Here is a 15,972-nt window from a genome sequence, read left to right as displayed (position 1 = left end):
GATTAAGCTCTTCCCTTAATTTGTTGAAATCGGCTTTCCTAAAGTTCCATGTTTTTGCATTTCCCCTTTGAAATGTTTTATTGAATATTACATTGAAACTTACATTACTATGGTTTCTGCATCCCAAATTGCTCCCAGACCTGTAGATGTGAAATTGTATCTGGTCAATTTGACAGGACCAGATCCAGCAGATTACCTCCCCTGGTTGGTTCATCTGACAGCTAAGAGAGGTAATTGTCCTGAACTGTAGATAAGAACTTGCAGCTTTTAGCACAACTAGAAGATTCTATGTCCCATTGAATGTATGGATAGTTAAAATCCCCCATAATAATGACCCTATTATTATTTGCTGCCTTTTTAATTTGTTGCAGCATTTCATCCTCTACTTGTTCAGCTATTTTAGGAGGCTTGTAGCAAACTCCAATTAGCATCTTGCCATTATTGACATCCCCATGTACATGTAACCATACTGACCCTACACTGTCACAGCTTCCACAATGTTATCATTCAGCACAAGTCTTAAGTTGGATTTAACAAAAATACACCCCTCCACCTTTTTTCTCTTTCCTGTCCTTTCTAAATGTAGTGTAACCCTCTGTTTGTCATCCAGTCATGGTTTTCGTCAAGCCAGGTTTCTGTAATACCTACCATGTCCTCGTCCTAATCTGTGGCTGACATAAGAGTCACCAATTCATTCATTTTGTTTGCAAGACTTCTTTCATTTGCCAGCAGACATTTATTATTATTAGCACATTTATTAGTCCTCCACACCTCCCTACTTTCCTTGTATATCCCAGCCCCCCTCAGATCCTCATTACTGTCTCACTCTCTGTCTACTCTATCACTTTATTAGCACAACTACCCTCCCTACCCCTAGATTCTAGTATAAAAGCTCCTCAATCCATCTGACCATTTTTTTTTCTCCCAGCACAACTGTAGCCCTTCCCTACCGTAGAGCCTGTAGCTGACAGAGAAGTTGGCCCAGTTCTCCGTCAACCCGAACCCTTCCTACCTTCACCAATTTCTAAGCCACTTATTTATCTCTCTAAGCTCCCGCTGTCTTTCTAGTGACGCTCGTGGCACTGCTAGTATTTCTGAAAACATCACCTTGGAGGTCCTGGCCTTCTCTCCTAGTTCCCTTTAATTATTTTTAAGGACCTTCCACATCCCTCTAACTTTTTGTCATTGGTACCGATGCGTACCATGATGACCACTGTGTTTTCCTCAGCCCCACCCAGCAATCTGTCTGTCCGATCCACAATATGCCAAACCTGAGCACCTGGCAGACAACACACTGTACATTACATTGAAGTTTTATGCAAATTATGGCAGTATTGTTTTGAAATTATATGGAACCATTTTGCTGACCTTGTTTTTAGAAAATATTATTTGCACATTAATAGGCTTTTCATTGGAAAATGCTGTTTGGTGTAAGGTGCACATATTGGAGAGTGGTTGATTCCTTTTGAAAGAACTAGCAGACTTTGTGTGCAGGTTTTCACCTCCTAAACTATTTATATGTGCATGTAGCTCTTTCAAAGAGAAGTCCAGCAATACCTTTACATGGCCAGTCCCTTCGTCTGTGACTGAGAAATCTGTGCTGGAATTTATATGCAAATGAGGCTGAAAAAGCTATTTGTTGACCTGAAGCCTCTGTCACCCCAGCTGTACTCCCTGTCCAGTGCTTCTGTCTCCTGCTTGAATGATGACTCTTTTGCCTGAAGTCATACAGCATAAAGGCTGTATGTCAAGCAGGAGGAGGCAACGTTGGGTGAGGAATAGAGCTAGAATGACAGAGGCTTCAGATCTACCAATAGCTCTCCAGCCTTATTTGCATATCCATTCAAATGCTGAATTATTAGTAATGGAGGAACGGATTAGCCATGTAAAAGTATTTCTAGACTTGTCTTTGAAAGAGCTACATAAACATATAAACAGTTTTGGAGGTGAAATCCTGCTGACAGATTATTTTAAACAGAAAAATGCAAGTTAAATGGATGGGGACAAGAACTTCAAATGCAAAATAGCAACTTTTCCAGACATTGGCCCTTGCAACTCCTTTAAAATAACTTTACATATATGAGAGCTTTGCATCTTTATCTCTATCTTTCTACAGTGGGGAAAATAAGTATTTGATACAATGCCGATTTTGTAAGTTTCCCCACCTACAAGGAATGAAGAGGTCTGTAATTTTTATCGTAGGTACTAGTGATGAGCGAGCATGCTCGCTACTGCTCGGTGCTCGCCCGAGCATCTCACTGCTCGAGATGCTCGGTGCTCGCCGAGCATTTCCGGGTTGCTTGGGCGGGAACTCGGGTCCCCTCCCTGCATGTTTAGCGCTCTTTAGAGAGCCAATGAAAATGCAGGGATTGCCAGCCATGCACTGTAATGCCGTAGCCATGTTGGTTGTGGGCATTACAGTGATTGGCTGGCCGCACAGCGTCATCAGGTCTATATCAGACCTGGCGCTGCCATGCTCGTCACAGTCACTCTGGATTAGACAGTGTACGGAGAGCTGCTGCTGCGTCAGGGACAGATTTGATTGTGTATTAGGTAGTGTAGGGAGAAAAACCGTACATGACACATATCCATCTTAACAAACAGTCCTTCTGAGGACTAATCCATTTGCAGAGATATCAGGCAGGCAGGGTGTATAGGCAGGCGGTGTATGTAGCAGACTGCAGTGCATATAGCACAAGAGGCTCCATTCCAATTCTGCCTTCTGCTGCTGTTTGTATAGAAATATCTAAGGCCCAGGTCTCAGGGGCCAGGAATACTTTTCTTTGGATCTTAACACTCATTATTTGCTTAAAAAGAAATCCAGAGAACACCATTTTTTCTGCGCCATTTGCTTGTTGGCACTGCAGAATACAGCCAGATCCTTTCCATATTAGAGCACTAGAAATCCAGCTATTTAAAACTGCGTTTTCTCCGTCAAACGGATCACGTATATGTTGTCATAAAATACTGCCATTTCTGGCCTCAATTAAAAATTTCCTTTAGTGTGTCATTGAAGCAATTCACCACAGTTTGCTGTTAAAACTACTTACCTACAGGCCAGGTATTTAAAACTCTGTTTTCTATATCACACGGATCACGTATAAGCTCGCTCCAAACTCAGTCATTTGTAGTGAGCTTGGAAGATACTGTCCTCCATTTAAAATGGGCAAGGCACGTGGCAAGGGACGGGGAACTGGACGTGATGGTAATGGTGCATGCAGAGGCCGAGGACAAGGCCCAGGGCAAGCCGAAATTGTGCCACAACAAACACTCACATCTTCTTGCCTGAACTTCCTGTCCCAATTTCTAGGGGACCACAGCACACCACTATTGAACCCAGCGCAGTGTCAAAAGATTGTTGGTTGGATAGCGGATAATGCTTCCAGTCACTAAGCCACCACCACCACCACCCTGTCTTCCACACGGTCAAGTCTCAGGAGCCGTGAGTCTGGACCGCATATTCCTCACCCTGATCCTCCTTCCTCCCACCATGCCGAGTACCCAGAGACAACTGATCCCACACTTGGACACTCTGAAGAGCTGTTCACTTTTCCATTTATAGATTCGGGCCTCTCGCCCGGTCCACTTGAAGCGGGGCAAGAGAGTGCCCAAATATTTGAGCAGCCATGGTCACACGAAGGCAACGGTGGGAAAGTGTCACAAGAGGTGGACGATGATGAGACACAATTGCCAGAAAGTCAGGAGGAGGACCAGGGTGCGGAAGTGGAAGACGAGGTGGTGGATGATATAGTAACTGACCCAACCTGGCAGGAGGACATGCAGAGCGAGGACAGCAGCACACAGGGGGAGGGAGGCAGAGCACCCCAACAGGCAGGAAGAAGCAGTGTGGTGGCCGCAGACAGAAGGCAGGCAACTGTTCCCCGTAACACCAACACGAAGGAAGTTGCCAGTACAACTGTTAGGTCTTCCCGAGTCTGGTTGTTTTTTAAAGACTCTGCTGATAACCCCAAAAAGGCCATTTGCACCACCTGCCAGGCCAGCATCAGCAGGGGTGGCAAAACGACCAGCCTGACCACCACCAGCATGATCAGGCACAGGGCAGCAAAGCACCCGACTTTGTGGGCCGAACCCCAGGGTCCAGGAACAGTGTCTGCGGGTGGCACCATTGCTTCTTCCGCTGTTGTGCATGTAAGCCAATCCCCTGTCCATGGTGCATGCGAAGACTCCTCCTGCCCTGCACCTGTCGTTGCACACTCTCAAGTAGCAGCATCAGGAAGCACGTCCATGTCCTTGTCCCAGCGCAGAGTTCAGTTGTCCATACCCCAGTCCTTGGAACGCAAGCACAAATATGCAGCCAACGCCTCACAGGCGACACTACTAAATTCTCACATTTCACGACTGCTTGCGTTCGAAATGTTGCCTTTTAGGCTCGTGGAGATGGAAGCATTCTGCAACCTGATGGCGGCGGCCGTCCCTCGGTACTCGGTCCCCAGCCGCCACTATTTCTCCCGGTGTGCCGTCCCCGCATTACACAAGCATGTGTCCCAAAACATTAGCCGAGCTCTCAACAACGCAGCTACCAGGAAAGTCCACCTAACCACGAACACGTGGACAAGTGCTTGTGGACAGGGACTGTACATCTCGCTGACAGCACACTGGGTTAACATGGTGGAAGCCGGGACCCAGTCGGACCTTGGGACGGAACATGTCCTGCCGTCGCCAAGGATTGTGGGCCCTAGGTCAATCAGGGTTGCCCCCACGGTCTACAGCTCCTGCACCTCATCCTCCTCAGTCTCCTCCTCCTCTTCAGCTTCCATCTCTGAAATGACCACATCAGTCACAAGCTGGAAGCACTGCAGCACTGCCTCGGCCAAGCGGCAACAGGCTGTGCTGAAGTAAATATGGTTAGCTGAAAAACCGCACAATGCTGAAGAGTTGTGAACCGCTCTGAAAGAGCAGGCAGATCTGTTGCTCACACCGCTGAACCTACAGCCAGGCATGGTCGTGTGTGACAATGGCCGGAACCTAGTGGCGGCTCTGAGGCGAGGCGAGCTCACACACGTACCATGCCTGGTCCATGTGCTTAACCTCGTGGTTCAGCGGTTTCTCAAATCCTACCTGGAGCTGCTGGATCTGCTTGTTAAAGTACGCCGCCTGTGTGCCAATTTTAGAAAGTCGGCTACAGCTTCCTCCTCCCTTGCCGTGCTTCAGCAGCGTTTGCAGCTTCCGGCTCACAGACTGGTGTGTGATGTCCCCACGCGTTGGAACTCTACACTGCAGATGTTGGGAAGGATTTTTCAGCAGAAGAGGGCTGTTTTTGAGCACCAGCATCAACAAGGCCGTCGGTATTCAGTTCAGACTCTACACATAAGACCTCAGGAGTGGACATTGATGCCAGACATATGTACCAGCCTCCAAAACTTTGAGGACTCCACCAAAATGGTGAGCGGCGATGATGCCATAATTAGCGTCACCATGAGATGGAGCAAGGAACCATACAGGGTGATTACACACAGCCAAGCCTCATCTCATCCCAACATGGATTGGGTGACCATGAGGAAGAGGAGGAGGAGGAGGAGGAAGGACAGGAGCTAGTTTCATGCACTATAGACGGTTCTACCTGCACAGCTGTTATACCGTCTGTTCAGCGTGGATGGCCAGAGGACAGAGAGGAGGAGGAGAGCATGGTCAGTCATCCTCTTGGTGAGGACACTGAAGTCTTGCCTGTTGGTAGTCTGGCACTCATGGCTGAGTTTATGCCCCCTTTCCCATGGGTGACAGTCATTACTGGTTGGTGACACTTCTAGACCCACGCTACAAGGAGAACTTTATATCTCTTATTCCTGATGCGGACAGGTCTACAAAAATGGGGCTGTACCAGAAGGCCCTTGTTGCGGAACTATTAAAGAAATTCCCATCTGAAGACGCTGGCGGCAGAGGGCACACTTCATTGGACAACCAAGGAGTACAGGTGAGAGAGACACAACTTCAATCCAGCAGAGGCAGGGGAACACTGTCAAAGTTCTGAGAGAGTTTTCTCAGACCCTCTCATTGCACAGGCCCTGAGGCGCGGGGTACTCTCACAAGGAGTGCAAAGTTTGGGAAGATGCTGAGGGAGTACCTTGGCGACCGTACCAACGTCCTCCGTGATTCCGCTGTGCCTTATAATTATTGGGTATCCAAGCTGGATACGTGGAATGAACTGGCTCTCTATGCCTTGGAGGGCCTGGTCTGCTCTGCCGCCAGCGTTTTATCAGAGCGGGCTTTTAGTGCCGCTGGTGGAATTATAACTGATAAGCGCATCCGCCTGTCAACTGAAAATGCTGACAGGCTGACTCTTATAAAAATGAACAAAGGCTGGATTGGGCCAGACTTCTCAACACCACCGAATGATAGCAGCGTAACATAAACTCCAATCCAGTATCTTTTCTTGGGATGTGTATTCCCATGCACCTTTTCACACCCACACATGGGTATACCCTTCCTGATTTTGGCTATTTGCGCTTGTCCTTCTCCTTCTCCTCATCCTAAACCACCATATCACCAGGGTGACCGTGGTCCATGATGCAACACCCACATAATTTTTTTAAAGGGTGTTTATGATGCCTGTAAAAAAAATTTTTTATGCAGTATGTTCATGTATACCCCCCAGGGGTAAATGTTTGTCTGCCCATACACTTAGTGCATGGGCATTACAAGTATAGGAGGCCCGCTCCTTTCTAATGGAAACATTTTTTTATGAGGCCCTCCTCCACGTCTCTTCCAAGGGTCATTGAAGAGCTTCCAAATTTTTGTCAGCCCTTGCATTCACTGCATAGGCCAACACTATGAGATACTCTCTCCTTTCTAATGGGAATTTGTCGTTACTGTGGCCCTGCTCTGTGTCTTTAAATACTTAGTGGGTTTTTTCCTAAAATTGTTCAGCCGTTGGACTCACTGCATACCCTATAACTGTATAGCAGACCCTCTCCTTTCTAATGGGAACATGTGGTACCTTGTTACTGTGGCCTTGCTCTGTGTGTCTTTAAATTCTTAGTGGGGATTTTCCTAAAATTGGTCAGCCGTTGGACTCACTGCATACCCTATAACTGTATAGCAGACTCTCCTTTCTAAATGGAATTTGTCGTTACTGTGGCCCTGCTCTATGTGTCTTTAAATTCTTAGTGGAGTTTTTCCCAAATTTTGGCATCCCTTGCAGTCATAGCATGGGCATTACCACCTGCTCCTTTATAATGGGAACATTTGTTTTACTGAGACCCTCCTCTATGTCTCTTCAAAGGGGTATTGGGTTGCGTCCAAATTTTTGGCATCCCTTGCAGTCACTGGATACGCAATAACAGTATAGGAGACCCACTTGTTAATAATGGGAACAACAAAGCATAGCCGGCTGATGGCTCTCTAACAATGGCGAGGGCCGACTGCTGGCCTTTTAAGAATAGTAAGGGCCGTCTGATGACCCTATAAAAATAGGCTTTATGACTTTCAGAGTCCCTCCATCAAAAATAAAACAGGATGTGTCTGATGATGTGTCACACACCACATTGCCAGATAAGGTTGTAAAATGTTAAAATTACATTTCCCGGTGAATGCATTTGTCTTAAAAAATGTTAGAAAAACAAAACAATAGGATCTATCTTTAGTATAAAAAAGCAGAGTCACCAATTTAACCTCAATGTAATCACATTGTTCAGCTCATGCACGTCCTCCTCCATCTCCGAAATGACCACATCAGTCACAAGCTGACAGCACTGCAGCACTGCCTTGGCCAAGCGGCAACAGGCTGTGCTGAAGATAACCTGCTTAATTGACAAACCGCCCAGCGCTGCAGAGTTGTTGAAAGCTGTAACACAGCAGCCTGATCTGTTGCTCTCACCGCTGAACATACAGCCAGGCATGGTCATGTGTGACAATGGGAGGAACCTGGTGACGAAGAAATGACAGCCGGGGTAGATACGGTTTTCCTCTATGCCAGTCCTTTCACCGAGCTAAAGAATATGGCTGTGGTGAAATACAACTCCCACTGAGAAGCTGTTTCAGATTGAAAAACATTGTGCTCACTAGAGGATTTGATTCTGAGGGATAACCTTTCTCACCCGCTCAAGAGCCCCATAGCAGCTGCAAAGTTAACGCTATCATGAACTCTCCTAAGGTAGAAGCCAAGGCACACCAGAGGATTCTCTGGTGGTACCTTTCAACCCTATCAAGAAGCAGTCCTTGCTAAGAAAAGTGTGTGGGAAGGTTGCCGGACACTCTTATTTTTACTGAGGAGGAAACGCACGGAAACACGGGGACAACATGCAAAGTTCTTGCCGATGTTGTCTTTGCTGGGATTTGAACCCAGGATCCCAGCGCTGCAAGGCTTCAGTGCTAACCACTGATCTAATGTGCTGCCGTTCACCCTCTGATATCTAACAGGCTGGAGAAACTTGCACCTACTGCCACTCTATCTTCAGCTCCTTTGTGAGAAAATGTATTTGGGCAGCCACCCAGTCTACCAAATAAAATTCCTGAGAAGGAAATTGGGGATGGCTTCGCTACTGGTACTGGGGGCAGTGCTAATACCATGGCATTGTACCATAGTTTACTGGAAATATTTCAGGCTGGTTGGAGGCAAGCAAATTCCCACAGAAAAGTACCAGCAGTAATGTTCAGGCCACATTTCAAGTGCAAGCAGCTTTAGAGGACTTCCTGGGAGAAATGACACGCAGGGTAGATACGGTTTCCCTCTATGCCACTCTCAGCAAAAAAAGTTGTGGACTGGCTCCGTACCGTCCCTGGCCACATTCACCTGTCCATGTGTTTGTGGTTAGGCGGTCCTTCCCAGTAAGTGCACTGGGGAGGGCACAGGTAATGTTGTGGGACCCGTGCTTGTGGAAGGCGGAGGCGATACCGGGAAATATAGTGGCGGCTGGGAACAGAGTATGGACAACCGGCCGCCGCCGGCATGAGGTTATGAAAAGCTTCCGCCTCCACGGGCCTAAAAGGCCACATTTCAAGTGCAAGCAGCTGTCAAAAATTTGGCAGTATAGTATTGCAGCTTGTTGGTGGCTGGGTGGGTGGCTGCCTGCATACTTGCGCTTTGCATTCCAAGGACAAGGACGTGGACGGTGATTGTTGCAAGTCTGCAACGACAGGTGCATGGCGGGAGGCATCTTCGCATGCGCCAAGGATCACTTATGATGGGCACACTTTTAGGCAGTGAACTGGGAGTCAGAGATGCTTCCAGAGGTCTTCCCCATGCTGTTCCAAGTCTTTTCAGCACTGTATGCATGTGTCTGATGATGTGTCACACACCAAATGGCTAGATAAGGTTGTAAAATGTTAAAATGACATTTCCTGGTGAATGCATTTGTCTTGGTTGAAATCAATGCAAAAGTGCAAGAACACATCAAAAATGCTACGTGTGAACATAGCCCAAGTTGTGGAGGAGTATTTTTGTTTTTGGTTATTTATTTTGCCTTATATACAAGTCATTACCGTGGAAAGGATGTTCCTTAACATATTTCCCAGGAAAATCCAATTTGGTATCGTTTTTGTATGTTTTATTGTGAGTCCCTAAAGGTGGCGTAATACTCTGACCACGTTGCTGACAGCAGTGATCTGAGAGTCAGAGATGCTTCCAGGGGTCTTCCCCATGCTGTTCCCATGTCATTTGAGTACTGTTCCCATCGATTTGGGCAATTTTTAGGCCCTCTGCAGACCGCCGGGGGGAGCCGCCTGAAAATGATCGAGTTTCCCATAGAGTTACATTGGGCTCGTTGCTCGGGTTGAGCACCCGAGTGTTCCAATTTGCTCGACCCGAGCAACGAGTACCCGAGCATTTTAATGCTCGCTCATCACTAGTAGGTACACTTCAAATGTGAGTGACAGAATCTTAAAAAAAAAAATCCAGAAAATCATTGTACAATTTTTACATAATTAATTTGCATTTTATTGCATGAAATAAGTATTTAATACAATAGAAAAACAGAACTTAATATTCTGTACAGAAACCTTTGTTGGCAATTACAGAGGTCAGACGTTTCCTGTAGTTCTTGACCAAGTTTGCACACACTGCAGCAGAGATTTTGGCCCACTCCTCCATACAGATCTTTTCCATATCTTTCAGGTTTCGGGGCTGTCGCTGGGCAACATTAAGTTTCAGCTCCCTTCAAAGATTTTCTATTGGGTTCAAGTCTAGAGACTGGCTAGGCCACTACAGCACCTTGAAATGCTTCTTCTGGAGCCACTCCTTAGTTGCCCTAGCTGTGTGTTTAGAGTCATTGCTATGCTGGAAGACCCAGCCACATCCCATCTTCAATGCTCTTACTGAGAGAAGGAGGTTGTTGATCAGGTCCTCCCGTGTAGTTCTGGGCTGATGTGGCACCCCAGGGGTCTGGTTTCCACAGTAACGGCAATGTTATGTTTGAGAGCAGGTGGGAGGTCTCTTGGTCAGGAATCCTATGCATGCCACACCTCCTGCCCAGTCCTGGGAGGGGAAGAACTTCCCCTATAAAAACCTGGGGCTGAGGCAGGGTTAGAGAGTTCAGAGGGAGAGTTCAGCCAGGAGGGCTGACAGGGAGCTGTGGCTCCGGCTGGGCCCAGCTCCTGGGCCATGCCAGAAGTAGAGACAGAGAAGAGAAGCAGCTATGGGAAGAAACAACAGGAGCTCTGTGGGAGCAGTGTTACAAGGAGTCAGGGGCTGGCAGCTGCAGAGCTCGCCCTGACTGAGAAGATTTCTTACCGGACCCGGAGTCCGAGGCTGTGGGGACTAACTCCTACCCAGCAGCAGAATCCGTCAGGCAGGGGATTTCAGGTCCTCTGGCCAAGAAACCCGAAGGCACGGTCACACGCATGGGACCAGCACCACCGTCGTGGAGCGGAAGCTACTAGAAGGCCCCGAGTCACCGGCCATACGGGTGAGCACCACACGGTACACTCAGGGACGTGGGCTACTTATACTCGCTTCTAGCAAGGTAGCCAGAAGAGTATCGTTAGTTTGGGAGGCCTACAACTCCGCCTGGCCAGGGGAGATCCCATCTGCTCAAGGACTGACCAGGCCCCAACCGCTAGCCAGTACTCCAGGAGGGTCTATCTCTGCCACCAGTAAAGACCCTGAACTACACCGTACCGTCTCTGAGTGGTTCCTGCTACCCCCATCATCCACGTCGGCTGCCCTGAGGCCATACCCCTCCCGTTGGGGGTTATACTATCACGCTGCACAATGCTACCACCGGCCTCAGCGGTCTGCCCTGCAGCAGCAGCTCCTTAGCTGTACTCAACGGGTGGCGTAGTCGTCCAACATCTACCGCTGATACAGCGCCACTTAGTCTGACTCCCTGGGCACGGACCGGATCACCGCCACGAGACTACAACCCTCAACAGATCCGGCTCCGGGTAAGCTCCCGCGTGCGCAACGCTGCGCGACACAGGCCCAGGGGCGCGTCACTGATTCCTGACCTTTCTCAGAATCATCCTTACCCCATGAGGTGAAAACTTGCATGGAGCCCCAGACGAAGGAAGATTGACAGTCATCTTGTGTTTCTTCCATTTTCTAATATTTGCGCCAACAGTCGTTTCCCTCTCAACAAGCTGCTTGCCTATTGTCCTGTAGCCCATCCCTGCCTTGTGCAGGTCTATAGTTTTGACCCTGGTGTCCTTAGACAGCTCTTTAGGTCCTGGCCATAGTGGAGAGGTTGGAGTGTGATTGAGTGTGGGGACAGGTGTCTTTTATACAGGTAACGAGTTCAAACAGGTTCAATTAATACAGGTAATGAGTGCAGAGTAGGAGGGCTTCTTAAAGAAAAACTAACAGGTCTGTGAGAGCCAGAATTCTTGCTGGTTGGTAGTTGATCAAATACTTATTTCATGCAATAAAATGCAACTTAATTATTTAAAAATTATTTAATGTGATTTTCTTGTTTTTATTTTTAGATTCTATCTCTCACAGTTAAAATGTACCTACGATAAAAATTTATACCTCTCCATTCTTTATAGGTGGGAAAACTTGCAAAATTGGCAGTGTATCAGATACTTATTTTCCCCACTGTATCCTATCTATCTATCTATCTATAGAACTAGTTTATGCTCATGTAACAGTTTATAAAATCAAGAGATTATTTTTTTTAATTAAATCATCTGCTAAATGAAATGGTTACTTCTTCTGTCGTTCTGGAGTCTAAAATCCTTGGCAAACATTAGTATTCTCTGCCTACCTAAGAAAAGTTTTTGTCAGAGGAGTAGCAGACTGCATCCTCTTAGAGTGGTTTTTAGTGAATGTACAGTATAAAAACCTACTGATTCCTATAGGTTGATGTTTGGTACTCCATATGAGTAATTATTTTGGGGACATTATGTTGTAAGGCTGGCATATTGATGACATTGAATTTTTCTTAAATTCATACTAGGTGTACATATAGAATATGAATACGATATTTCTAGTTATAATTTCCCTAGAATAAATAACACATATATTTTTTCTATTTCAGGAATTCAAAGTGAAGCATGACAGATCCCTCACACCTCCAAAAACAGAGCGCTCTAGATGTTGATGACAGTCAAGGAGATGATATCTCAGCACATAATGATAGTTTTCCTCTGTCTTCCTTGGCCAACTTGTTTGAAAATGAAGAAGGCGCAGTACCCACAGAGGTGAATCGGATTCCACAGCCTTCTGGAGATGGCAAGCATAACCTCAGGATTAGATTTCAAGGTGCTTTCAAAAAAGGTATTTCAACTCCAATGGATCTTTTGGAATCCACTATTTATGAATCGTCCGTGGTACCAGCCCCAAAGAAAGCACCTATGGACTCGTTGTTTGACTATGGGACTTATCATCATCATCCTACAGAAAACAGGCGCAGACGAAAGAAGATTGTAGAGTAAGTAATGACCTCTTCTGATGCGGTTCGTGATGTCAAGCCTTTTCCTATATACACTATTTTGTTAAGTAAAGACTACATATTTAGTAAACGCAATATTTCTACTTTTGTATATTGTCTATTTTACTGTGGAGGCCCAAATGGTGTGACCCTCACCAACCAGACACAAGATATATAGAGATGTACCAATCACATATATGGCAAAAGGACATTGGATAATAGAAGTTTATGGGCAGGTTAGAGTGAATTTTCAGATGTGTATGCCAAAATTGCATGTTAACATCACCTTAGCTGGGTAATCTTTTGGTTGACAGCTCTCAGACCCTGTTCTCCTGATAGCACAGGTGGCCGACTTTCAACTTTAGCACAACTTATCTCTTCAGTGAAAAAATGGATTGAAAGAAAGAAACAGCTTTCGAGCCTGTTTTTCCCATGGTGGTCGAGTGAAGAACTTCCTGACCTCCATGCACTTTAGGTGGCTGGTGGACCCTGATGAGTTTGGTGGGTTGTTAAGTCAATTGGCAGCTTAAAGGGGGTTGTCTACCTTGTCTGATCATGAGAATAAATGGCAAAGAAAGTGCATAAATTATATATTATTATATATAACACTGTGTACTAATGGTAAAACAATTTAGACGTGGATTATGTGTAGCCCTCATCTGAAAGAAGAGGCCATAGTGACAGTTCTCACTGTTGCACTACCAGCTACTCAAAATTTTTGTGTGAGGCTAAGTGCCCACGATGCAGAAATGCTGCGGAGCGTTTCTGCATCTCCCTGGCAGAAAAAAAGCATGCGGATTTTACATGCGTTTTTTCTGCCAGGTAAAAGCGTTTGTGAAGCGTTTTAACATGCGATTTCGTATGCATTTTGTCTAGCGCTTTCCAAGAGATTTTAGCATCACTTGGAAAGTGCTTGACAACTTGGTCACATAATATAAATCCATGCAACCGGCAAATGCAGCATCAATAGTAAAAAGAAGAATAAAAATGGTGAAAAATAAAAATAAACATTATACTCACCTTCCAATGGCCCCCAGTCTCCTTCTCCGAAGCGTCCGGTGTTTTCGGCGGTCGCGTGACCTGTTACATGACTAAATGACGTCATGAACGGTCCTTTTACACCACTGCTAGCAGCCGAAGAGCCAGCAGCACTGCCAGGAGCAGACAGGGGGCCCTCAGAAGGTAAGTATGTTTCTTTTTTATTTTAATGCATTCATTTTTAACTACATGTTCTATGGTACCCGGGTCTGGAGGAAAGTCTCCTCTTCTCCAGACCCGGGTACCATCCGCGCATTGAATCACATAATATCTGCATGTACATGACGCGCCCCTGGGCCTGTGTCGCGCTGCGGTGCGCACGCGGGAGCTTACCCGGAGCCGGATCCGTGGAGGGTTGTAATCTCGTGGCGGTGACCCGGTCCGTGCCCAGGGAGTCAAACTAGACGGCAGTCTATTAGTAGTAAATAGTTGATGACTACGCCACCCGTTGAGTGCAGCCAGGAAGCTGCTGCTGCAGGGCAGACCGCTGAGGCCGGTGGTAGGATTGTGCAGCGTGATAGTATAACCCCCAACGGGAGGGGTATGGCCTCAGGGCAGCCGACGTGGATGATGGGGGTAGCAGGAACCACTCAGAGACGGTACGGTGTAGTTCAGGGTCTTTACTGGTAACAACGACAGACCCTCCCGGAGTACTTGCTAGCAAACGGGGCCTGGTCAGTCTTTGAGCAGATGGGATCTCCCCTGGCCAGGCGTAGTTGTAGGCCTCCCAAACTGACTGTACTCTTCTGGCTACCTTGCTAGAAGCTGATGTAAGTAGCCCACGTCCCTGAGTGTACCGTGTGGTGCTCACCCGTATGGCCGGTGACTCGGGGCCTTCTAATGGCTTCCGCTCCACGATGGCGGTGCTGGTCCCACGCGTGTGACCGTGCCTTCGGGCTTCTGGGCCAGAGGACCTGAAATCCCCTGCCCGACGGATTCTGCTGCTGGGTAGGAGTTAGTCCCCACAGCCTCGGACTCCGGGTCCGGTAAAGAATCTTCTTAGTCAGGGCGAGCTCTGTAGCTGCCAGCCCCTGACTCCTTGTAACTCTGCTGTTTCCTATGCTGCTTCTCTTCTCCACTCTCCTTGTCTGACTCACCCTGCCTCAGCCCCGGGTTTATACAGGGGAAGTTCTTCCCCTCCCAAGACTGGGCAGGAGGTGTGGCATGCACAGGATCCCTGACCAAAGGACCTCCCACCTGCTCTCAGACATAATATCTCTATCACTGTGGCAACCAGACCCCTGGGGTGTCACATTCCCCCCTAGTGAAATTTAGTACTCCGGGACTAAACACATTTAGAAAAACATAACAAAGTATAACAATACTATAAGAAAAACACATAAGATGGTTACGGCGTGTCCGCAACCGGATGCAGTCTTTGAAGAAAAGCAAAGGTGTCCATTTCACCAACACAGGGAGACGTAACCAGGTAGGGGTCTGTCCTACCCCGAGTCCTTAACAGTCTCTAGTCCATCCTGGGTTACGCTCCAACTATATACAAGGATTCCCGGTAAATCCACCAAGGTTTCCTAAAAATAACTAGAAACACAAAATTATACACAAGCAACAAGACACAGAAAAACATAAATAAAACAATTTATACACTTTAAATTCTCCAGCGTGCGGGTAACTGGCCTCTAGTGGCCCGAGTGGACCTACGGAGCTGACTGTCTGGCCCTGAACTACAGGGTGTAGGAGCTGTCAAGGGTAAACTGGGCAGCTGTCTACCGGCTCTTTGTCTCACTAGGGGTACGGCAGGCTCACTATAAGCAGAGGGTTGATTCTCCTGTTCTGCTTGTGTGGAGTCTTCTGCCTCCTGGACCGGCGGTTCTTCCAGCTCTACCCGTTGCTCCGTAGGTTCTTGGGATGATGGTTGGAGGAAGGTGAGTACGGGTACCACAACTGCACCATTGACTTGAGTCCAAGACTGAGGAAAGTCCCCGAGCACGGTACTAACCAGATCTTCCCTTTCTTCCACGGGTCGATGGTCTTCTTGTTCCTCTTCAGGGTTCCTCAGTTGTTCGGGACACTTCTTCAGGTGGTCCCGGGATACAATGGCTGTGGTTTCCCCTCCGTCTTTACTGATGGTACAGACCTTCGGGTTCTCGTGGCT

General features: G+C 47.3%; 1 protein-coding gene across 1 annotated transcript in view; it reads left to right on the top strand.

Moving 5' to 3' along the window:
- The window catches only part of TRPV4 (transient receptor potential cation channel subfamily V member 4), a 207,092-nt gene that overhangs the window by 41,039 nt on the left and 150,081 nt on the right, over positions 1–15,972 (top strand). The window contains exon 2 of the mRNA XM_073672732.1: positions 12,429–12,821. Within this exon, the coding sequence (XP_073528833.1) occupies positions 12,445–12,821 (377 nt within the window). The 5' untranslated portion in view covers positions 12,429–12,444. The remainder of the gene's footprint in view (positions 1–12,428; positions 12,822–15,972) is intronic.

This window comes from Phyllobates terribilis, unplaced genomic scaffold (assembly GCF_046119375.1).
Source record: "Phyllobates terribilis strain yellow unplaced genomic scaffold, ASM4611937v1 Scaffold_1__5_contigs__length_1240528914, whole genome shotgun sequence".
Taxonomy (NCBI): Eukaryota; Metazoa; Chordata; class Amphibia; order Anura; family Dendrobatidae; genus Phyllobates; species Phyllobates terribilis.
The sequence above is the reverse complement of the archived record's forward strand: the minus strand, read 5'-3'. Positions and strand labels throughout refer to the sequence as shown.